Source organism: Lissotriton vulgaris, chromosome 5 (assembly GCF_964263255.1).
Source record: "Lissotriton vulgaris chromosome 5, aLisVul1.2, whole genome shotgun sequence".
Lineage (NCBI taxonomy): Eukaryota > Metazoa > Chordata > Amphibia > Caudata > Salamandridae > Lissotriton > Lissotriton vulgaris.
This window is the reverse complement of record NC_141693.1, coordinates 1,592,092,236-1,592,117,497: the sequence shown is the minus strand read 5'-3', so window position 1 is coordinate 1,592,117,497 and position 25,262 is coordinate 1,592,092,236. Positions and strand designations below refer to the sequence as shown.

Below are 25,262 nucleotides of genomic sequence, written 5' to 3'. Positions count from 1 at the left end.
AATTGTATGCTTTTGTGCTTATCTTCTTTCTCTTAGTCTTTTTTGCTTTCCCTCAATGTCCTCATATGCTTGCATATTCCTTTCCTGTTCCTGCTCTTTTTATCTTCCATTTGAATTTCCTGTATGCCTCTGTTCCATTCTGTTTTTATTTTTAAGATTTGTTTCTACTTTCCATCCTATATGTACCCGTTTTTTGCGGTCTGTTGCGCTCTCTATGTATTGTTCTCTTTGATTTATCTTACTTTGCCTCTCCTTTGAGCTTTCTTTGTATTTGAGCTGATGGCCTGTTCTGAATATCTTTTCTCATGGCATCTTGGTTTATTTTTCTTCTAGTGTTTTTTTTAATCTCTTTTCACTCTTCTTCTTCTCTATTGCTGTTTCACCATCCCCTTCCATCTAGTTTTATTCTGTTTTGGATTATCTTTTGCACTCTTTCAACTTGTTTTACTCTTTCCATTTGTATTTCTCTTTAGCATCCTCTGTTCATCTGTGTACAATGTGTCCATATCTTTTTTCCTTTGGTGCTCTATTTTCTCAGCATTTCATTCTTCAATTGTACCTATCTCTGCATGTTTCCAAGGGCCATATGTACACATTTTAGGAATCGTGATAACCTAATTGTGATTTCCTGTTAATCACAGTTCGGAAATTGCCATTCCTAATGAATGAAACACATTGAGTTTAATTTAGCGATTCCGAATGGGGTCACAAACAGATCTGCCTCATAAATATTAGTGAGGTAGGTTGCAATTTGCGACCCGTTAGTAATTGCAGCCATTACAGGGATAGTGGCCTGCTGGGTTCAGCAGACCAGCAAGTCTGTGATTGCTTTTTAATAAAGCAGTTGTTTCTTTATTTAAATGCAGTCCGTTTTCTCTAAAGGAAAAAGTGATGTTTCAAAAAATAAAATAAAATGTTTAAGTTGGATCACTGCCTGCTCCTAAAAAATAGCTCTTTCAACATTTACAAAAGGGAAGGGGGCCAGCAGGGACCCCTTCTCATTTGCGAATGGTTACCACCACCCTTGAAGTGTTGTTAAAAATTGAATGTTTTGCAACCGTACTACGGCCGCAAAACATTCATACATAGCACTGTAATTCAGTATTTGGAAGAGAATCCCTAAACACTCCATTTCCAAATACAGAATCCCTAATCAGATATTGTAATTCAGTAACATGTTACCGAATTGCAATTTGTGTTTTGTACATTTGAAAAAGCATTTTTGCAGTCAGAAAAGGCCCAATTCTGCGAATTGGGCTGTTTCCTCAGCAAAAATGCTTTTGTACATATGGGGCCTGATTCACAAAGGTAAAGTGAGACCAAAGTCTAACTTTACGACTTTCAATATTCACAAAAGGCATTTACCAGTAGTAAAGGACCTGTGTGAATACTCAAAGTCGTAAAGTGAGATTTTTGTTTCACTTTACCTGTGTGAATCAGGCCACATGTATCAAAGTTCGATTTTACATTCCCTAAACAGCAAATTTTAGGTAAACGATATTTAGGGAATACAAAACGGTATGTTAGAAAATAGCGATTACTACAGTGGCAATCGCAATTAGAGAATCTTAATTTATGATCATCTTCGGTTTGATATCCCATATATGTTGCCATCTCTTTTCTACTTTCTTTCCAACTATCTTTCGTTTTCCTTTTTTTCCACCTGAAGCTTTTATTTGTTCTTATTAATTGTTGCCCTTCTCTGATTGTGTGAGGAATCTATATTTCGTGTTTGGGTTTTGCACTGAGAAACTATGCACCTGAAGACTTCATATTAAAAATAATTTGATATGTATTGGCTCTCTGCTGTTATGTGCATGCTGCTTTTGACTCACTCTTGCGTAATGTGCGGCTCCTCCTCAGCCCTTTGTTTATTCCTTTCTGCAAATCAAAATACAAATTTTACACAAAAAAAAAATGATTTGACAAAAATTGTTTTGAGAGGGACATCTATTGCTAAAAGTGGATTTCTTCAAGGAAGCGTTTATTAAAATCGAGTCTCGCTGGATTTGTTCCTTAAAAGTAAAAAATCATGTACTTTGGAGGTTTGATAAATTTTATTTTCAAAAAAGTAATGAAGTCTGAGAAGGGAATTCTAAACTTCACACAGCCTTGTGAACTATACTTATGCTTAACTTGGGGCACTTTCTCCTCCCCCACTCAGGTGAAAAACCTGACAGAGGAAATGGCCGGCCTGGACGAGATAATTGCCAAACTGACCAAGGAGAAGAAAGCGCTACAAGAGGCCCACCAGCAGACCCTAGATGACCTTCAAGTGGAGGAGGACAAGGTCAACACCCTCAGCAAGGCCAAGTCTAAGCTGGAGCAGCAAGTGGATGATGTACGTAATCTCGCAGGGTGTCTCAAGGATGTCTGTGTTGACTAGAGGAAGCTCCTTGAGAAAGTTCCTGCTCTCTGAGTCATCTCAAATTTTATATTGAGCAGAGTGCAATGCCGTGATGGGCACCACTTGATAGTGTGGGGGTTTTGGGGAGCTTTTGTGTGTTTGCCATGTCTCAAAATTATTCCATGGATGAGTGAGTGAGTGAGTGAGTGAGTGAGTGAGTGAATAATGACAATCACATAGTGCACTACATGCTGACAGCTTTTAGGCAATTTACTGCCAATTGCCTGCATAATGCATGCTAACTCAGCTCACCACTAAGACCTAAACAGATGGGTTTCCTGTTTCTGGTGTGGATTGATCAAGAAGTAATCTGGCAACATCAGAGTTTCCTAAATGAGAAGGAGTTTGGGTCAAAAGGTCATTATTAGATCAATTCAGGGATCTTGGGGTTTCCTGCTGATAGTTTCACGGGGGAATTTATGGATCAGGCATTAGCATCTGAATTAAGCCAGACATCCACTGGAATGCATGTTCAGCTGCATGCAGGCTGTCAGTCTGATGATGTTGTGCCCAAGGGTTTAGAAAACCATTTATGACTTTTTTAAGCTTTAGTGTTGGTAAAAGATATTTTAGTCACATAGGCACTTAGAAGAATCCTTCAAGCTGCACTGAAAGATTTTTACCTGATGGGCAGCAGATCATTGGGTTGAATGTTTTGGTAGGATCTATTTTTCGAATTTTATATAGCAGTCAGACCACAACCAAGGCACATTTCCACAGCAATTTTTGTTGGTTGAGGTCAACTGTCACAACAAATAAGCAATAATACATACATATCTCAGTACCAGATAAACATTGTAGAAGTTGGTTGCATTGGTTTGGGCTTCTGTAGATGCATCTCACAGTAAGACAGTGGAGTACTGTGGAGTGCACCATTCAATTAAAGCCCAAGGACTAGTATAGTATCAAAGAAGTGCCCCCGAAGTAGAACCTACAAATTGGACGGATCTCGTTTTATGCAGAATATTTATCTCTCCAGGGGTTTTCACTGAGGTCCTGTGTTGAACAGAACTATATTTCCATGAATGATATTCATATTTTTAGCCTGTGATGTGAAAATGTCTCTATGGCTCATTAGGTTTGGGTAATTTCTGTGGTTAAGATGCTGTAGGGCAGGGGTCCCCAAACCGGTCCTGGAGGGCTGGATCTATGCCAGATTTTTAAAATTACTACATGTATCTCAATGAAGATATCCCAAAAATCTGGCATGGATCCGGCCCTCCAGGACCGGTTTGGGGACCCCTGCTGTAGGGGCTTTCAAGGTGAAGGCTGTCTGGTGCTGGAGAGATTAACTATGGTGGCAATGGGCTTCTCTTCCTTGAGGATCCAAGCAATGGGACGTTCAAGTGAAAAATAATTTGGGCTTCCATACGTTTGAGGGTTCTGTTGCTGCAAATAGTAAGTAAGATGGCGTCTGGTTAGGTTTGAGTATTCCCTGGAGTTGAAAATGTCTTCTGTTATAAAGGTTCTGTAACAAACATACATGTATTTTGTCTTTCTAGGTTGCTATTCTGTTTCTTTGCTTTGCTTCCATTTGACGCTAGGTCTGTGCTTCACAATGCTGCAATGAAATATAATGGGATATAATAAAATAAAATAAGATTCAAATAAAAATGGTATGAAGGTGTTCTGATGTTGGAATGGTTCTTAGGATGTGTCTGAATATCTATATGTGGCCTACATTCTCTTGGGTTGTACAGTTTTAGTGCTTGTCTTGGATCTCCGTAATTGGAGGGTTCTTAGGTTTTGGAAAGGGCTAGTTCAATATCTCGGGCTTACAAAGTTGGAATGTTCCCTGCTGATGGAAGCATTTACAAGAGTGTCTTTTAGTTTCTCTGCATTGGAATAATATCCGAACATGGGATGGTGCAATGCAAATGTCTCTAAGGCTTTCATGGGTTGAAGGCTCCCAGGTACTTGGGGATGTAGTATGCCTCTGTGTCGCTCCAATGTTGATGCTTGCAAGGTGGTTGGAAGGTAGGACATACTTTGTTCTCTCTAGCTAGATAGAATATCAGTAAATGTCAATTTGATTTTGTTTAGCTTGAAGGATCACTGGAGCAGGAGAAGAAGGTCCGCATGGACCTAGAACGGGCCAAAAGAAAGCTGGAGGGAGACTTAAAGCTCACCCAGGAAAGTGTCATGGATCTCGAGAATGACAAGCAGCAGCTAGAAGAGAAACTGAAGAAGTGAGTGGCCCTGGAACAAACACGTGGTGGAAAGGGTTGTGGTGGGTGGGGCAGGAGAACAAGTAGTTGAAGGTAGGATGACAAGAAAAGAAGACCAAGATAACTCGTTGCACACAACAGGAGTACTGTGAAGGAGGTAAGAACTGTGAAAACAAGTGTAGGGAGACTAGGACCTATGGGCTGGAGAAGAGTGTAAGTGGGAAAAGACAGAAAGTAAGTTCAAAGGAAAGCAACTGAAGCACATAACTCGAGTGTCTCAGAAGCTGGAAACAAGGGGAACAGATGAAGGGATATAAGAGAATGTGTGGGAGGTCTGCCAATAAAGAATTTTGGAGCAGCCAAAGTGAAAAAAAGTGAAGCAACTGATGGCGGTTCCTCTTTTTTCTTCAGAAAAGAGTATGAAATCAACCAGCAGAACAGCAAGATTGAAGACGAACAGGTTATTGCTTTACAGCTGCAAAAGAAGATGAAAGAGCTCCAGGTATGTCGGGGTTGCCTCCCTTACAATCCCCTGCCTTGTTTCAACACTAAAATTAGAACACTACAGCGCAGGGAAAGGCTGCTGGGTCCAAGTGCAGTCATTGTGGATAGCTCTGTATGGCATTAACCATCACAGCAATTTTAAACCCACCGATCTAAGGCCCTCATTTTGAGTGTCTACTTAATTCCAGTGGGACTGGTAGCATCAGTTACCGGCCCTATTGGAATTAAGAGATCTGTGGAAACTTTCACCCAGAGAATTAGTCTGCTGAAACCAGCTAAAATCTCTGAAGGAAGCACAAGGAATGATAAAAAATGGGGAACTACTGTGAACATTAGACTTATAATTACCACTTGCCTGGCAATTTGTCATATCTCAGGGAAATATCAGGGTGTCTCTTGTAATCCAGGTAATAGTACACTCCCAAAGTTACTGTAAGCTTCAGTATCAATAACTCTGCTGGTTGAATTACACTCTAAAATCCAGGGCACTAGCAAATCACCTCTACATATGCGCATCTGACTGTGGGAAAAATATATAGGGAACTCCCTTGTATGGGGTTCCGCTGCTGTACCTACTAAATCCCTTGATTTTCCATTCCACCCCAATGCCTTCCCATGATTAATTTGCGAGATCTCATGCACTCCTCTGAATTCCTGCATCAACCCCATTCTTTCACTTGATTTGTCTGCCATCCTCATATACACTGATTTCCTATCCTTCCCCAAATCATTCTTTGTTTCCAGTCATTCGAACAAAATGTCTTCAAATACTCTACATCAATTATTTTATTTCCTGTCCTCTTTTATGATTACTTTGCTTTGAATTCAGTACATTCAGAGGTCTAAACTGAGATGTTCTGTGTTAGTCGGCACATCCCATCAGATATAGCTGTCTCATTCTTTCTTCTTTCCCTAGCCAGATGTTCACCACTCCCCCAACTACCCTCCCCAAAGAAAATAGCTGATGCAGAGCCCCTCTATTTAGATAATGCATCTCCAACAGGTAGCTTGTGAGCTACTAGTAACTCTCCAGCGTGCAACCCAGCATACTAAATTAGAAGCTTTTGCTTGGTTGAATTAGTAAATATCTAAGATTATGCTTCCACTAGAACTCTAGTGCTCTCTGGTACCTTTACTCTCTGTCTTATCCTGAGTAAATTCTTCTTTCTCTGTCCTTTCTTGTGAGCCCCTTCCAAGAGAACGTTCTTAGCATCTTAAATATTATTTGAGTCGGTTTAGGTTAAGCAGCATAGTGGAAGCCCATTGATTTTGATGCCATTCCTTCTCCTGGTACAACTAAATCCGAAAGCTAAAAGCCCTGAGATCCTGCAAACATAATCTTCAAGAGTCACTCATACTCAGTTCTTTTTTCTTCCTCTCTCTCAGGCCCGCATTGAGGAGCTAGAGGAGGAGTTGGAAGCAGAACGTGCTGCCAGGGCCAAAGTGGAGAAGCTGCGCTTGGATCTGTCACGGGAACTGGAGGAGATCAGCGAGCGACTGGAGGAGGCAGGTGGTGCCACCTCTGTCCAGGTGGAGATGAACAAGAAGAGAGAGGCTGAATTCCTGAAGATGAGGCGGGACCTAGAGGAGGCCACACTGCACAGTGAGGCAACAGCAGCTACTCTTCGTAAGAAGCATGCAGATTCTGTGGCCGAGCTGAGTGAGCAGATTGACAATCTCCAAAGAGTTAAGCAGAAGCTGGAGAAAGAGAAGAGTGAATTCAAGCTGGAAGTAGATGACATGGGGTCCAACATGGAGCAACTTGTGAAGGCCAAGGTGTGTCCTCCTTTAGAGATTTGCAGTTTCTAATGCTAACACCTATTGAATTAGTGAGCTGATCTTAGTGCATTCACTGTAAACTGTCAGTGAAATCTTAATAGCTATCACGTTCCCTTCCTTGCATGAACCTTTTCTGTTGTTTACCACATGAAGGTTAATCTGGAGAAGATGTGTCGAACCCTGGAAGACCAGATGAATGAGAATAAGTCAAAGCTTGAGGAGACCCAGAGGACCCTCAGTGATTTTACGACCCAAAAGGCCAAGCTACAGGCAGAAAACGGTGAGCTGTCCAGGCGCTTAGATGAGAAGGAAGCCCTGGTCTCTCAGATGACCCGTGGAAAGCAGACCTACTCCCAGCAGCTGGAGGACCTAAAGAGGCAACTTGAGGAGGAGACAAAGGTAAGCATTTGCTACTAGGTGTATCATGTTCTCTAAAACATATGAGAAAAGGAACACAGGGAAAGCATTGGCCAGTGATTGGCTATCCAATGAGTGTTGGTAGAGTTGGCCAACTACTGTCAGCAGTTCACCAGTGGATTGCCATATTCTCTTACGTTCATTAAGAAAAGGCACGATAACTACTGGACAGTTTCAGCCACAGATTTGTTATTAGTTTGACTGTATTTTTCGCACCTAGGTAGAGTAGTGGTAGACTACAACAGAACCCAAGGTTATCCTCTTTAGCCTGTCTCAAGTGGAACAAAAGATGATTCTCTGAGCACTGCAGATCCAAGCTCTTACGAGTACAAATAGTCATCTCCAGACAAAGTTCAGCCATTATTTCTTGGTCTTTGCCGTGCAGGAGATGGCATTGTAGAGAAAATCAATGGTTTTATTGGCAAACAGGTCACTTTAAAAGGCTTGGTATGCTTTGGTAGAGTTAGTCACAATTTAGATATTATAAACATTATTAGTTATGTGGGACGTTATTTAATCACTGTAGTTCACTCCATGGATTTGTCCCTTTGCCTTGCTTCCCCAGGCCAAGAATGCCTTGGCCCACGCGATGCAGTCAGCCCGCCATGACTGTGATCTACTACGTGAGCAGTATGAGGAGGAGCAGGAGGCCAAGGCAGAACTACAGCGCATCTTGTCCAAAGCCAACTCTGAGGTGGCGCAGTGGAGGACCAAGTATGAGACGGATGCCATACAGAGGACTGAGGAGCTTGAGGATGCCAAGTGAGTTCACTGACAAACATCCAGCATATCCCAGAAATAGGACAATCCTAGAGGATCCTTCAGAGTGTTTGTCCTTCCAGCAAGGAGGTAGTGTATATTTGCAACAGAAGGCAGTGCACCATCCAACAGGAAGAAGTGTATTCTCCCAACAAATGGGCCTATAGAAACATGGCACTCAAAACCATATCACTTTCTCTAAAGCCTAAGCTTTCTCTTGAGTAGGCTTTTACAAAGTCTTGACTACTCTAGTGATTTTGGTATGGCCTCCTCTGTCTTACTGATTTCACTAGACTTGTCATACCATCTGAGTACTTTATTCTGAACCTTAATGATCTGCTCATTTATTACTTGGTGATCTGCTTTGTCTACTTAATTCTTTATCCAAGAATGGTGCACAATTTCCTCTGAACTCCCCAAAGGCTTGCTTTGTTTCTCCACTCCTTTCTCAGAGGCTTGCCCCATCTCCTCTGCAATTCCACTGGGTTCTCCCTGTTTCCTCATTACCTTATTCCTGACCTACCCAATCTCCTAAGGACTTTCTCCAAGGCCTACCTTGTCTGCCCTGTCCAATTATCACTTTTCATGGCCTTATCTTGAATTATGCTATTTCTTCTAAGGCCTACCCTTTCTCCTCATTATTATCTCAAAGGATTGCATGTATCCTCAGTACTTTGTCTATGACGCACATTATTTCCTCAGTTGTTTCTTGAAGACTACCCTGATCTCCTTTTGACCCATTGTGCCTTCCAGTCAGATATTTTGACTGTACTCCAGAATTCCCCCATCCCCAAATATGTTCTCGCATGTTTGATGTGATTTTGTTTATATTTACTTCTTAAGCAACATGTATCTTGAATCTGTGTCACAGTTTAGTCTCTGTGGCCATTTATTGAGTATGTATAATCTTGGATTGCTCTCATATTCTCTGTACATTCTCTGGTATTACCCATCTTTTGAGTTCATTCGCTATCATAGACTGAATGGTCCTGAGTGTACTCTTGGCTAACATTCATGTCCTGAGTGTATTTCCTGTTTATGTCTTTTTTGTCGCTGAACATAACCTGGCAGGCTCCTCTGTTCCTATTGAAATTCTTTTGACAAATAAGCTTTTTGCTTGGATTATGTCTGAAAATGTCATATAAGACGAGCATAAAGCTTGTTGGTTGGAAGATAATTCACCGCTGAAACACTGGGAAAGTCTGGGAAATCAAGGATATGGGATGAATGTTTTGGATAGGTATGGGGGAAATACAAGTGGGTATCAAAATTTGGTGCTACTTCGGACAAAGAGGGGGGTCTGTGTATACTTATAAATGTATTTGTGTGGTATTCACATAGCAAAAATCTAGACAAAAGTCAGAGGGGTGCTGTACAGGATCCAGGGAAAACAGACAGCGCCTGATGGAGGAGTTACGGTTTCTAAGCATCCTGGTTTGTACTTAATAAAGAGGTGTGTCTCAAACTCTTTTGAAAATTGGAGCATGGCTAGGCCTTCCTGATGGCTACGGTGATGCTGTTGCAGAGCCTGGATGCATAGATGGAGACGGCTTGTTGCCTTATTTTTTTTCTTTTTTGCACTTCTTTGTCTTCAGTCTAATTGTGTCCTGGCAGCAGGTTTACTGTGAGCCACCAGAGATCATGAGGTTGTCAGCCTTATAGGCAGGTATGCCTGTTGTGGTGATTTTGTAGATGATGCAACTGGTTTTTAAGATGGTGCTGATTGGCAAGACCAGACAGTAGAGTTACATAAGGTTGGTGAAAGTACATGTGCTGTGGAGTCTGGGAGACGGTGGGGCAGAGCACTCAAACCATCCAGATGCACGTGTATGAGCAAGTGAACAGCAGTTCTAAAGTTACTTTCCAAGGAGAATGTTTCTTTTATAGCAGAGAGAGCTGATACTAGGTCATCTTTGTTTTTTTAAATGGTCTTCTTGAGGGTGAGCTCAGGATAGAGGGTTAATCTGAACTTGGCTTCATAGAAACTAGCACCTAGTGTAGCTCAATAAGTTCCAGTTAAAGTCCACTGGAGCCTTACTCATGACCAAACTATAGATTACAATGTGTTGTTCTTGTGACAGACTACCATGTCCCACAGCCATTAATAGGTCAATGTTAGACCTTAGGGTGGTCTTCCCCCAAACCTTTTGCCTACTCTCCTCCTATTTGCTGAAATTCGTTTTGGTTGCCTTTAGCACTCTTTGAACTTTACCACTACTAACCAGTGATAAAGTGCTTTTGTTTACTTTTAAAAATGGTAAACTCGGCCTACACCGGATTGGCACATTTTGTATACTTCTAACCCCACAGTAAAGTGGTATGACATGTTTCCTGTACACTAAATGCTATGAGTGGGCCTCCAGCACTTGTTGTGCCACCCGTAAAGTAGCCCTTTAAACATGTCTCATGCCTGCCATTGCAGCCTGTGTGCAGTTTTACATTGTCAGTTCATCTTTGCAAAATAAACCTTGTGCCAGGCTTAAAACACCCTTTTTAATTAAAAAATGTCACCCACAATGAAGGTCCTAAACAGCCCATACAACAGGGTTCCGTGTATTTCAAAAGTTGGACATGTACTTTTAGGTGAGCTGGTAGTGAAAAAACACCACATTCATTTTTCACTACTGTGAGGCCTACATCGTACATAGGGTAACCTTTGGTAACTTTATTACATTTAATAATTTATTTAAAAAAATTGGAGCAGGTATAAATGAAATGTAAAATTATCTTTAATGGTAAAGTCTGATATTAAGTACCAATTCTGAAAATGTTACTTTTATAAAGTTGGCATTTTTTGTCTTGGTTTAGTGTTTGGTCCCCGCAGACTGTTTCCTGGGTCACACAACTGTGATAAGAGTGGCAGTTGGCCTTTGTATATTCCTCCCAGACAGTGAGACAAATGGGGACTAGGTGTTGCTAGGATGGACCATCCTGCCAGGATGGGAGGGGCGGAGATGTTCCCTGCCCCACTTAGATTTTAAAGGAGCTGCTTCAGCACACTCACAAAGAACTCCATATCAGTCTTTTGTCACGCTAGTCCTCTTGGAGCCTAGGCAGGGAGGAAGAAAGTTCCAGAACCATCTGTGGGAGGTAAACTCTCTTAGTTTCTTCCACGTCAAATCTGGCACCAAATATAAAAATAGGCCCCTCGACCTTCTATTCATTTGAGTTCTGGACCTGCAGAGAACACTCAGAAGGACTGTCATGTACTTCAGAGGACTGCCCTGCAGCTTGAGGCCTGCTTTGTACTTCAGAAGACTGCCATGCTGCTCCTGCTGCTTGAAACCTGCTTTGAACCCTAGGAGGACTGCCCTGCTGCTTGACAACTGCCATGCTGCTTAAATCCAGGACTACCAGAGTGACTCCAAAGGCTAGTTGGCTGGACTCCTATTCTGATCTACAGGGATACAAAAGGCTCCAGCAACTTCAACCCTGCACCTAAACCCTGCCTACAGTGAGGTCTACCCTCCATGTGATGACCACCCAGTGCCCGACCTTTGGAAGTGGTGCTAAAGGTGTCCAAACTAAGACTTGAGACAGAAAAATTTTCAGCCAAAAAGTGATCAGAGAACTGACAAGAAACCCAGACCTATCTGCCCACCGATCCGCCCAAGGTGCATCTCCGGCCGGTCTGACTTTGCGGTAGCTCTCGCTAAGTTCTTCGCCTCAGCAGAAAATCCTGTTTAGCGCATCTCACAGAAGGTGTATCCTGCTTGTGAAGCCCTCATTGGCTGCAGCCTGCAGGTTCGTCGCACTGGAGATTTTTGGTTTCCAAAAAGGTGCTGACGTCTAAACGTAGAACTCTTTGCTGCTACTTTGTCAAGCAGCTCTCTGATGATGACACTTCCTCCTTGTATATCACCAGCTGCCTTGCCCACTAAACTTTACCATCTCAGACATTTTTCCTAAAAATGTCCTCCAATATCGAAGGCAAGCTGAGTCTGTGCCCAATCCACCTCGTATAGCCAAACCTCCCTCCATTGCTGTCGGCCATAACTTTCCAATTTGCCCCGGTTTCGCATGACTAGATGTTTGCGGTTGACGCTTTCATCTTTTATTGAGAGGTAAAGGGCTAACATGTATTTCATAAAATAAAAACAATTTTAAGAAAGAGGTGTACACTAATTTTAAAGTTAAAATAACCACATTATATTCAATATGAATGATTTAGGGGTACAAATCATGAAATTCCGCAACAACATTAATCTAGCAAAGCAAATTAAACTGATGAAGTCAGAGTTTAATATCTGTAAAGTGCACTCTGATTAAGAGCAATGTTCTACAACAGATAAAACAATTTAGTGGTGAAAGCCCAGTAGTTATACTTAGAAGGAGTTGAACTTGGTGTTAAGGACTGGTTCTTTTATGAAATACCTGCAAGATTGTTTTTTGATTTATTCTATACTGTCACCCACTAGGACAGATAAATGTAGTAAAGCATTGAAAAAATATTCCCTCTATACAATTGATTCCCTTGTTAGCCCTTTAACTCTCAGTGTAGTTTATACCCAAGCTCATTAGGGATTAATGGGTTGCCTTTTCGCTGAAACCGCTTCGATCTTTTAGGTGCTAGTTTTTACAAGAAACTTTAAAAATGCATAATTCTGTTTCTACTGATTAAATGTTTGTTGCTTTGATATCAAGTTATGTATTAAAATGGTCTCAATTTTTCTAAATTGTGTAGGATTTTTCTGGTGGTGTGTTTTCACTTTATTGCTGTTTGTGAGCTGCATAAATACTTTACTCATTGCCTCCAAGTTAAGCCTGACTGCTTTTGTGCCAAGCTAGCACAGGTTAATTTGGTGACATTTGTGGTTCAGCCCTTTACATAATGCTCTAACCCTTACTTACAGGGGGCTTCAACACATAAGACTAATGGAAGGGGGTGCACAGCATGGAGAGAAGGCAGATGGATGAGAATCAATGGTTTGGAGATGGCAGGTTGGGATAATCCCACAAATAGGAATTCCCACACCAGGAAGTTGAAAGTCTGCCTGCACAGTCACATGGTAGTAGCTTCACCACTAAGGGCTCAATGAGGACTGGGATGGATAGAAATTTCCGAATGGAATTTCACTACACCCAATCACAAATGGCCTTGTGTTCTCACACGCAGATTTACCAGGTGTGGGAACTCCATACTCATTTTACCAGATGTAAATTCCATTAGTAAAATGCTTTGGGGAAAGAGCTGTTTGGGGCTGAGGTCCACCCCATCCTGACCATCAGCCTTGGTGCGGGCCAAGCATGTATTGCTTCTCAAGCTTCTCCCTCTCAGGTGACTGTCTCCTTATCCCTCCCGACTCTTCCTACGTCCCTTACATCACCCCCTTCTTGCACCAGTTCCCCAGCTCAGTTTAGCAGCGGCGCAGAGCAGGTTGTAAATGTGAGCGTTAATTCCCACAAAAAAGGGAATATCATGTAGGCAGGGGTGCTGTAACTAAAGAATAGGAAGTGATAGTAATGAGCTGTAGTATGAAGATTGTTGTAGTACTATTCCATAGTAAGAGAGTGGCAACTGCAGTATGAAGTGTGTTGTAGTGGAGGAAGTTGGGACAGCACTGACTCAATGTAGGAATGGGTCGTTAGGCTGCCTTCCAGTATGGGGCTGGTTGTCAATCTGGCCTCTAGTATGAAGGCAGCAATTGCTCTTCCCAATAGTAAAACTGTGGTGCTAGGTGCAACTCCAGTAAAGAAGACAGTCCCATAGTGGGATGGAGGTTGTAACTATGCCAAATACTGTGATGACACTAGTAGCTAGCACCACACCATAGTAGGAAGGCAGTAAATGTGCAACTCATTCTAGAAAAAGGGGTTCTGCACTCTACTATGGCAGGAAGGAGGTGGCAGCTTTGCCCCATAGTAGGAAGGTAGTGGCTGTCCTGTTGTTAGAAACCAGTGGAAGCGCTCATTGGTGGGAAAGCTGCCTCAAGGTTTAAAGCAATTTGTAGTGCATATAGTAGAAAGATGCTGGTACTGCTTTTTTACTCTATGCAGGCAGTAGTACCACTGTGGCATACAAGGAAGCAGTGGTAGCGCTGTTGTGTGCTGACACTCAGTGATTAGTAGGTAATCAGTCACTTGACTGTAGTCTTGGGCTCTTGAAAAACCAACCGTGAGGAAAACACAGGGCAGAGAACATCTTAGGTTCCGGAAATGTCCCTTGATTTGGCAGAAACTTAAGTAGAGTCCAGATGTTGCTCAGTTGCCACACTGTGCCATCAGAGAAGAACTACTATTTACCTGGAGCATCAACACACAGCCAAGACTTGGTGCCGAAGGATAAAATATGCCTCAGTTGGCCCTTACCTACTCACCAGCGCACTTCGTGATATTACTTGGGGGCTTGCCTGCCCCTCATTTGTGCTAGAGGAGGGTTCAGCACAGATTATTCTTTGGCAAATCAACTGCCAAACCTGTACCTAGCTTGATCTGTACTAATTGATATATACTATACATAACAGCACATCACCTTTACCACATCAGTACATCATACATGAGCTCTATTTTATATTTTATCATTGGAGGATGCTGGACCTCTGATATTGGATCTGAAATGTATGAAACCCACGCTGTCAGGGTTCCTCTGTGAGCCTTCTGTGGGCTGGCTATAAACCCCAGTGATTCTTCACATCACTCTCCTGATTTGGAACCGGAGAATGGCTGGGCAAGAGTCCTAGGGGTGTTTGTATAGTTTGGATTTGTGGTTTCACAGCTTTTAGAGGAGAGGGTATTACATTAGCCATAAGGCCCCTCCAGGGGAGAAGTGGAGTACGTGGAAGACTTTAGATATAGCAGCAATGAGAATGGCCTTACGTACGGTCTTCAGTGGAGTGTTACAGCTATAGCTTCTTCCTCATCCCACTCTCTAAGATGGTCGCATGTCTATCTCTGGGGCATGTCCCAAAGCAGTCCAAATTCTGGATGGAGTTGATCCCACCAGCTGGTCAGATAGTAATGCTCTTACCCAGTGTTGGTAGACCATTCTTCTAGGAGACTGTCTACCAAAAGAGGCCTGTGTAATTGTTCTCTCGGGATTTCTCAACAGGAAGAAGCTGGCCCAGCGGCTGCAAGAGGCAGAGGAAGCAGTCGAGGCTGTGAATGCTAAATGCGCCTCACTGGAGAAGACGAAGCACCGGCTGCAGAGCGAGATTGAAGACCTCATGGTGGACCTGGAGCGCTCCAACGCTGCCGCTGCTGCCCTAGACAAGAAGCAGAAGAACTTTGACAAGGTGTGGGGAAGAGGAAAGGGTACTGAAAGCACAGGAGGGGCATGACGGGCAAGAGAGAGGGAGTCTTAAACACAGGTGGAGCATGACGGACAATAGATAGGGAGTCTTAGAAGGTAACAGAGGGCATTTGTGGCAGCGATATATCAGAGAGCAAAGAATAAGAAAGAGTAATAATCATTAGTTGGCCATGCGTTGCACAGATGCATATAGACAAAGAGGTCAATGGCAGATAAGCATCATAGGAAATAGGTTCAGGGAGGGGGCATTTGCACACCTCAAACCCTGCACTCACGCCATTTCCACTTCTTCAGGTCTTGGCTGAGTGGAAGCAGAAGTTTGAGGAGTCCCAGGTGGAGCTGGAATCATCGCAGAAGGAGGGGCGGTCGCTGAGCACTGAGCTCTTCAAGTTGAAGAATGCCTACGAGGAATCTCTCGAACACCTGGAGACCTTCAAGAGAGAGAACAAGAACCTGCAAGGTAAGGATCATGCCTTTGCCAGTAGGTGGCTGTGAGCATATTACTGAAATCTCGCAGTAACATCATGCTGAGCCGCAGGTGATGGTGCATGGCCTGGGCAAGAGTGAAATCACCTTGAGTAACATGCTGGGGTGCAGCAGATGACCCGTGTCTAGGGTAATAATACGAATTGCCCCAAAAGCACAGTATCTTCAACACCATCTGGTGCAGCGAATGATGGTCATCCATGGTATAAAGTGCAGCAGTTGTAACAGAAAACCACCTTAAACACTATGGGGTGTGGGAGTTTTGGCACAGAAGGCTGGGCATGCCTGTAGTAAACAAATAGCAACTATAAAAGCACATCATCCCAAACACCTTTAGGTGAAGGAAATGGGTATGTCCAGGAAATGGAAGACTCTTTAAGGCAACAGTGGTCCCTTACAAAAGCAGAAATAGAACTAATAAATATAGACTCAATCGTTTCTATATTGATTTGACATGCCCAGCCGGACAGAGGTCGAATATTTACTCATTTAGCGATACAAGGCAATATTTACATACAATATACAAGGTGGGGCACAAGCCTGTGCCCTACTTAACACATGTAAAACATATACAAAAGTGGACAGAACTTGACACAAAGGGCTTTTAGGCAAAAGCTTAGGACTCTGTTATACTGGTAATTGCACAGTGTCAAAAGTACAACAGAACATTACTTGCACCTTTACACTTAAGAGACATATAGTTTTTTTGTGCAAATGTATAAGGTGCACAAATTTGTCGACGGCGTTTCAATCCGTTTAACACGATATGCAGATCATCATCAGGACATGGGATTAATGCCTAACAATTTAAAGCCTCATTTGCCTATGGGGAAAGGGGAAGGAAAATACAGTATAAGACCATTAGGAAAAGCATCTGAAGTTACATAATTCTAGTAGGCATTTGTGGCCATTAGGAAAAGATAAAGTGTGTAGATCTACACACTTTATCTTTTCTAAATGGTTCACCCTGCCCACTTGTTAAACAACTTCAGCTTTCACAATTAAATGTTTTCTCCTTAAATGTTGCTCATGAAGTTCTAATAGAATTATGTAACTTCGGCTGCTTTTCCTAATGGTCTTGTACTGTATTTTCCTTCCCCTTTCCCCATAGGCAAATGAGGCTTTAAATTGTTAGCCATTAATCACATGTCCTGATGATGATCCGCAAACTTAACACATGTAAAACATATACAAAAGGGGACAGAACTTGACACAAAAGGCTTTTAGGCAAACACTTACGACTCTGTTATATTGGTAATTGCACAGTGTAAAAAGTACAACAGAACATTACTTGCACCTTTACACTTAAGAGACATATATGTTTTTTTTGCAAATGTATAAGGTGCACAGAGTTGTCGACGGCGTTTCGATCCGTTTAACACGATATGCGGATCATCATCAGGACAAGTGATTAATGCCTAACAATTTAAAGCCTTATTTGCCTTTGGGGACAGGGGAAGGAAAATGGGCAGGGTGAGCCATTTAGAAAAGATAAAGTGTGTAGATCTACACACTTTATCTTTTCTAAACGGCCACTAATGCCTAATAGAATTATGTAACTTCAGCTGCTTTTCCTAAGGGTCTTGTACTGTATTTTCCTTCCCCTTTCCCCATAGGCAAATGAGGATTTAAATTGCTGGGGGCAGATTTACAAGCCCCTTGCGCCTCTTTTACGCAGCCGTTGCGTCACTTTTGTGATGAAGCGGCAGCGCAAAAGATGCGCCATGATGCAAGGTATATACAACGTGACGCATCTGGGAGATCGTCATGTTGTAAAGCCCTGCGCCATAAGGAGGCGTGTTGGCGCAGGGGGGGGGAGGGGCAGCGTTCCTGCGCAGGAACGCCTCCTAAAAGTGGCTGAGTGAAATCTACAAGATTTCTCTCAGTCACTTTTAGGCCAATGCTGCGTCTAAAACCCTGCGCCTGCTTGAAGCAGGCATAAGGCTTGACGCAGCATTGGACAGATAGGGCCCCCGAGAGTATTGCTGGCACTGCGTCACGCTTGCGATGCAACTCCAGCAATGCGCCGCCTTTATGGCACAGATGCGACACGCATCTGTGGGGTTCTTGCCCCATAGTGCGCCGCATTATAAGTGCGCCGCACCATGGGTGGCGGAGATGCAGCGCACAATAACTGGCGCATCCCTGGGGATGCGACAGTTATTGTAAATCTGCCCCTTAGTCATTAATCACATGTCCTGATGATGATCCGCATATCGTGTTAAATGGATCGAAACGCAATTTACAACTTTGTGCACCTTATACATTTGCAAAAAAAAACCTATATGTCTCTTAAGTGTAAAGGTGCAAGTAATGTTCAGTTGTACTTTTGACACTGTGCAATTACCAGTATAACAGAGTCGTAAGCTTTTGCCTAAAAGCCCTTTGTGTCAAGTTCTGTCCCCTTTTGTATATGTTTTACATGTGTTAAGTAGGGCACAGGCTTGTGCCTCACCTTGTATATTGTATGTAAATATTGCCTTGCATCGCTAAATGAGTAAATATTCGACCTCTGTCCGGCTGGGCATGTCAAATCAATATAGAAACGATTGAGTCTATATTTATTAGTTCTATTTCTGCTTTTGTAAGGGACCACTGTTGCCTTAAAGATTTTACTCCCAAGGTCCCTTGCTGACTTTATTGGGTTCCCTTGTTGTCCTTAAATATACAGGAAATGGAAGTCAGCATCTTTAGGATCTCAAGATTTCTAGCAACATACCAGGTGCAAAGGCTGAGCATGTCCAGGTTATGGGGAATGTCTCTCCTCTTTTTTAAAATAGTTTATTTGTTTTGTAATCACTGAACAACAGTTAATACCAAATGTAAACAATAAGAGGGTACTTGAGTGTCTGTAGCAGGTTACTAAAACACATCTCTAGCATCAAATCACAAAGGTGCCATATTCCACATTCATATTCAATATATACTAAAGATAAATGCATCACACCTTAGTCCCAACAAGGCAAATACTTGTACGTTATCAGAAGTGGAGGATATAATTTAATTTAAACCCAAAGTGCCTGTTCTGTTAGCACCATGCTTTTGCAACTTCTGCAGACAACACTGCCCAGTGTACGCTGATCTTTTAGCAACCATACGCTACTCCATATTATGTCTGGTCCATTGCTATAATCTCTGGCACAGTCGAATGGCCCCAGTGTTGTGCAATATCTCTTTGCTACAATCCTCCCCATATCACGGAAATGAGTAACATATATCGAAAGGGCACACTTGTCCTACCTGCCAATAACATTACTCGACATGACCCATCCATTGGAATCCCAACTACCCGAGATTGCATGGATCACCACTCTCAAGATGGCATATTTTGGGCATATCCATTTTATGATCAGTTTGCATGATGTGTGTTGCACAACACAAGCTTCTAAAGCTTCACCGTACTGCCTAACCCTAAAGCGATTTATTTATTTTGATAGAGGAAATTTCTGACTTGACGGAGCAGCTGGGAGGAAGTGGAAAAAGCCTTCATGAGCTGGAGAAACTGAGGAAGCAGCTGGAGCAGGAGAAGCTGGAGCTACAGTCTGCACTGGAGGAAGCCGAGGTGGGTTTACCTATCCTTCCAACTCAGGATACCAGGCCTGCCCCAAGGGAAGACTTCTGTCGTCATGTCAATGCTCGGACAAAACATTGTACGCTAGAGGATGCTATCATGTGCAGTTGGGTCAGAGGTACCTCAATACACCCCTCATGTCGCCCCTTTGCCTGGTTTCCTGGGCCTCGCTTCTAAGATCTTTGTGTCTGGACCCAGACTGACAAAAGCCAGAAACCTTTAAAGATCAAGCCAGGATTTCCAGAAGTTAGTGCACTTTCCTAAAGTTATAAATCAGCCTGTAAGTGCAGGCATAGGTCCAGCATCCTGTCTCCGGACTGCTCCCAATAGGTCCCTCCCCCTCGAGTGAGTGTGAAGAGGAGTACTCCGGATAACAACACTTATTAGGCAAGTGACAAGATACAACTTAGATTGTAGGTTATACTCTGTTGAAACTGTCTTTCTTCCTTTTCCTTATTCTTGGAGTTAAACAAACATCCTTTTGAGTCATACCCCTCAGTCTTTCTGTAGCTCACTGAATTCCCTGGAACCTGACAGAATTAGGGTACTCTATATCCTCAAACAAATCGTTCATGGCCTCATAAATTAAGCTTCCTCTGAATAAAAAAGCTGTGCAGAATCGCCGACTGGTCAGTATCGGCCTAGTCTGTAGTTTCTTAAAACAAACATCATAGTGAAGGAAATAAAGATGATTCCTCATTTGTTCATTCTAAGGCTTTCCATGTTAGCCCCTGCAACCTCAGAAGCCTAATGGTGATGCAGGGATCTCCATGAATGGACACAAGAGTCAGGGCTGCAGTTTACCTGGAAGGAGCAGAAAGAACAGACTATCCTTAGAAGCACAGACAAGAATATATACTGGGCCTACATATAAATAGTGAGTTTAGGATTGTAAGAGACCGAACTACAGGGTAAAACAGCGCTAAGGGCATAACATGACACAGTCTTGCTGGCAGGCCTAATACATTGATACTGAAGTGCAGGAATCTGTGAACGGAACAAACACCCCAACAGTATGAAACATTAGTGAATACTAGAGCTATAATACAGGGACTCTGGTACAAACTTGGGATTCAAAGCAAACATGTAAAGAATCACTTTAGTTACGAGAACACAGACTTGTGCCACATCAAGGTTTAAGCTGCTGTTACAGAGACAGTACTCACCCGTTGTGCTCTAATTCCACAACCTGGCTCAATTCTGGGGTAACATCTGGTCTGATCAGGGAAATTATGGTGATGCTTGTAGATGTGCGAGGGAACACGAGGAGAAATTATTAATTTCACATGCTGCAGTGTGCAAGAGTTTGTAACAAGACACAAAGTATGACCGACAGGTTTATGTTTTCGAAATTTGTATAGCGCAACAAATACCCTGGGGTGTCTCGGCGCATTAGAACTTCAAGGGACAAAGGGCAGCAGATGGAATCATTGGTCAAATAACCAGGTCTTCAAAGATCTTCGAAAGGAGATGAGGGTGGGACTTGTTTTAATCGACAAGGGTAGGGAGTTCCAGACTTTGGGGGTCGCTACCAGAAAGCGTCTGTCTCCCCAGGTTGAGGTTCTGGTGCGGGGAACAGGTAGTTGGAAGGTGGAAGCTGATCGCAGAGATCTTTTTGGGGCATAGATCTGAAAAGCATTCCTAAGGAAGCGAGGCCCGGTCTCGTGAATAGCTTTATAGGCGATACAGAGTGCCTTAAATTTGATCCTGTTCCTGACTCGTAGCCAATGAAGGCGGCGTATTGCCAAGGAGGTAGAGTGCTGTTTGGGAATGTCGAGCAAGACTCTGGCTGCCGCATTTTGAATGGATTGCAGTTTGTTTAGGACTTGTTCGTGCGCATTGAGGAATAGCGCATTACTATAGTCTATTTTTGAGAAGATTAATGTGGTAATCAGAGTCTTTCCTGCTGAGGCTGGCAGGTATGGAAGAAGTTTTTTTATTTTTCTCAGTGCGAAAAAAGAGGAAGAGACCACTGAGTTTACGTGATGTTTGAATGATAGCTTGTCATCGAAGATGACTCCCAGGTTTCTGAACTTGGTCACCGGGATCGGAGGGGGCCCCATTTGCTTGGGCCACCAGCTGGGAGACCATTCTGGTGAGAGGGTGCCAAAGGTCATCACCTCGGTTTTATCCGAGTTAAGTTTCAAGCAGCTCCTCGACATCCAAGAGCAGATGTCTAACATCCCCTCCTGGAATCTCGAGGCATCTGCAGGTCCGTCTCTGTGTACCGCCAACACCAGCTGTGTGTCATCAGCGTAGGTGGTTAAGGATAAACCATGGGTTCTTATAACTTTGTACAGGTTGTACAGTTCTTTTTAGCCGCTTCTGTTGGATGACTCAGAGGGTCCGATTCACAAAGGTAAACTTAGACTCAAAGTCTAAGTTTAAACATGAAGTCTGAGTTTAGACCTGAGGTGTAAAGGCCCAATTCACAAAGGTAAACCTATACATCGGGTCTAAGTTAGCCTTTGTAAATTGGACCCTTAGACTTCAGATCTAAACTCAAACCTCAGGTTTAAACTTGGACTTCAGGTCAAAGTTTACCTTTGCTCATCCGGCTCTTAGACTTCAGGTCAACGTGTACCTTTGAGAAATGGACCCAGAGTGTTAGTTGTACAGTTTTGTGAACGTGAATCAAGTTGAGATAGTCCCCAGCCAATGTCTTGAGGTACAATCTTTCATTATTCACTGATGCCATAAATGACCCTCTTGTTCTACCCCAGGCCTCTCTAGAGCATGAAGAAGGCAAGATTCTGCGAGCCCAACTGGAGTTCAACCAGATCAAGGCAGACATTGAGCGGAAATTGGCTGAAAAGGATGAAGAGATGGAGCAGGCAAAAAGAAACCACCAGCGCCTCACTGATTCCCTGCAGGCCTCACTGGAGGCTGAGACGCGCAGCCGCAATGAGGCCCTCCGCATCAAGAAGAAAATGGAAGGTGACCTTAATGAGATGGAGATCCAGCTCAGCCAGGCCAACCGTTCAGCCGCCGAGTCCCTCAAGAACCTCAAAGTCGCTCAGGCCCACCTGAAGGTAGGACCTCTGCAGAGCAATTATTTGTACCTACCTCGGAGGCCTACAAACACGTTGTGACACAAAACTGAGGATTCACCTACTCAAGATTTGATTGTCTCAATATCAATGAGTGATAAAACATTTTTTTTTTTTAGATAGGAGACCTCTGTTGCCATAGGCATTGCGAAATGGTATCTTTAACATCATAAGAGACACTACCCACAATGTGAGATATCATGTCTAACAATGCAATAGCAAAAAGAACAATTGATGGACAGAATGCAGAACAATGTCATACATTCACCCCAGTACAGAGATTTAGGCCTAAATCCATCGTATTTTTGCTCACCATGCCATTCCAGTTTGGACCCAGCCATATGTAGATCAGTCTTGATCCTATGCCCAATGGGAACCATCCAGCCCGAATTGCCAGGCCAGGTCCTCCCTGGACTGGGGTAGTAGAGTGAGCTAAAGAATGATGATGGATTAAACCCAGATCAGTTGACTGGGGTGAGTGCTTGCAATGTTCAACACTCCGTCTATCATCCCCTTTGGTTTTGCATTGTTCGCCCTAAGTTGGCAGGGTATGCCAAGACGTGGGTCCATTGCTCACTTTGCCACTGGATTCAAGATAGCCTGGCTGATGACAGCCAATTAGCCAGAAATCGGTCCCAGGATGCTTGTTTCCAGTCTAGAGAAGACATGGCTTGGCAGTTCGGGCTGAACTGTTCCCATGAGGCACTGGGTCAGACTGATTTGCACATGGCCATGTCTGAACTGGGGTGGCGGAGTGAGCTAAAGAATGATGATGGATTAAACCCAAATCAGTTGACTGGGGGTGAGTGCTTGCAATGTTCAACACTCCGTCCATCATCCCCTTTGGTTTAACAATGCAATAGGACACTTCAATCGCAGACTGTCACCATACCTATAGTGAGATATCATCCCTGACACAATTAAATACATCTTTTGTTTCTAACTAGTTGACCATATGCGATGTTATTCACTGTTCCACTGCAGAAGCCCTGCCTCAGGATTATGTGTGATGGAAAAGTCTACCTTGTTGAGTTGGAACAGAGGAATAGCAGGAAAAAGCTCTGGATAGAGCTGGATGTATGTGAGCTGTGACCAATTCCACATGTTGCATATTCCAAACATGGCCTGTATCATATATGTCCTGCACCACATATGTGCCATGAACAAGACATTTTCAACACAAATGCCCTTTACTACTTCAGACTTATACCACACATAACCAGTACCACACAATGGCAATACCAAATGACATGCTCCACAAACGACTTGTAGCAAAGGAGTACTGCACCACACATGACCTATACAACCTATCGACTGTGCCATGCATAAACCATACCACCAAATGCTATAAAGACCCTGTCATTAACATATCAGATATGCCACAAATTACTTGCACAAACCAAGATCAGTAATGTTGATAAACTTCACTACTCCTGCCCTATATCATGTATGATCTTTACCACACATGACCTGCATTGTGCAACGTCTGCACTACGCTTGACCTGTTCTACACATGAACTGTTGAACACACAAACTAACCTATAGCACATTGCTCTCGTACCACAAATATTCTGTACCACACATGAGAAATATCACAGAAGTTCCAGAGCCATTGAAATCTTATATCCCATGACTGGTGCTGCACTTCACTGGTACCCTGCATGGCATGTCCAATAATGGCTTTAAGAGTGAGGACAGGTAGTGTGGCAGGCCCCCACTTTGATAAAGTTTTGAAGCCCAGCTCCCATGACTTAGATTTTTCAGAGTAAGTAAATCACTGCCAGCCGACATTAACTTTGCTTGTTTGGTTAATAATTTTGCTGCTGCAAGTGTGGGTATGTGGGCAGACCATATTTCGTGAGCTTCCAATGTTTCGATCCTGTGTGTTAAAAAATCATGCCAGATTGACCCTGGGTTGCTTATCATTATCCAGATGTACTCTTTAGCGTGTTGTCCAGTGTGTGTTTGGCTTCTAGACAGTAGGCTATGAACCTGGCTTTTGGTATCCATTTTGAGGTGTCAAATTAAATTTTGTACGTATTTGCGCATGGGAGGTAGAAGTTGGTAGAAAAAATACTCTACAGACGCAGGCTGACTGAGCTCTGTCTAGCCATGGAAACATTTTACTAAGCTATTGCACCATTGGCCACTGAAGGTAAAAATGTTTCCCTCATAGCTCGAATTAAGGGAGTAAGATCAGGTGAGCTCATGGCTTTCCTAGCTCTACAGAAAGCCCCCTCTAGCGACTGTGCCATTCCTTGCATTGCAGTGATGTGAGTGGACTGCCTTCCTTTATGGTCGATCCATACTCCCAAGTACCTATATGTGGTGACTATCTCAATGGGTTTACCGTCGACATGCCATGAGCCTCTCCTCTTTATTTGTCTGGAGATTATCAGCGCCTTTGTTTTCGACGTGTTTATTTTTGGCCCTGCTGGATTCTTCCACATGCATGAATGATTCTCAAAATGTAAGCTGCAAGGAGCTCTTGTGGCGGAGGCAACCTCGTACCCAGCTTCCTTGGTCTCATCTCTGCCACTGTCCTCTTTGTTTCCTAGGACAGCCAGCTGCAGCTAGATGATGTGGTTCGAGCCAATGATGACCTTAAGGAAAACATTGCCATTGTGGAGCGGAGGAATAACCTCTTGCAGGCCGAGCTGGAAGAGCTGCGTGCAGTGGTGGAGCAGACGGAAAGGGCCCGTAAACTGGCAGAACAAGAACTGATCGAGACCAGTGAGAGGGTGCAGCTTCTGCACTCCCAGGTGAGGAACAATGTAGAGTTTAGAGGTGGAGGGGGGCTGACCCTGCATTCTCAAGTCAAGAACCACAGAGAGTTTAGTCATAGAAAGGAAGCTGACCATGCACTCCCATG

General features: G+C 43.3%; 1 protein-coding gene across 1 annotated transcript in view; it reads left to right on the top strand.

The window, feature by feature from the left end:
• The window catches only part of LOC147716764 (myosin-6), a 114,210-nt gene that overhangs the window by 65,345 nt on the left and 23,603 nt on the right, over positions 1 to 25,262 (top strand). The window contains exons 23-33 of the mRNA XM_086923714.1: positions 2,165 to 2,341; positions 4,451 to 4,596; positions 4,987 to 5,077; positions 6,466 to 6,855; positions 7,012 to 7,257; positions 7,841 to 8,037; positions 15,083 to 15,266; positions 15,578 to 15,743; positions 19,207 to 19,331; positions 22,064 to 22,372; positions 24,949 to 25,152. Of these exons, the coding sequence (XP_086779840.1) occupies positions 2,165 to 2,341; positions 4,451 to 4,596; positions 4,987 to 5,077; positions 6,466 to 6,855; positions 7,012 to 7,257; positions 7,841 to 8,037; positions 15,083 to 15,266; positions 15,578 to 15,743; positions 19,207 to 19,331; positions 22,064 to 22,372; positions 24,949 to 25,152 (2,235 nt within the window). The remainder of the gene's footprint in view (positions 1 to 2,164; positions 2,342 to 4,450; positions 4,597 to 4,986; positions 5,078 to 6,465; positions 6,856 to 7,011; positions 7,258 to 7,840; positions 8,038 to 15,082; positions 15,267 to 15,577; positions 15,744 to 19,206; positions 19,332 to 22,063; positions 22,373 to 24,948; positions 25,153 to 25,262) is intronic.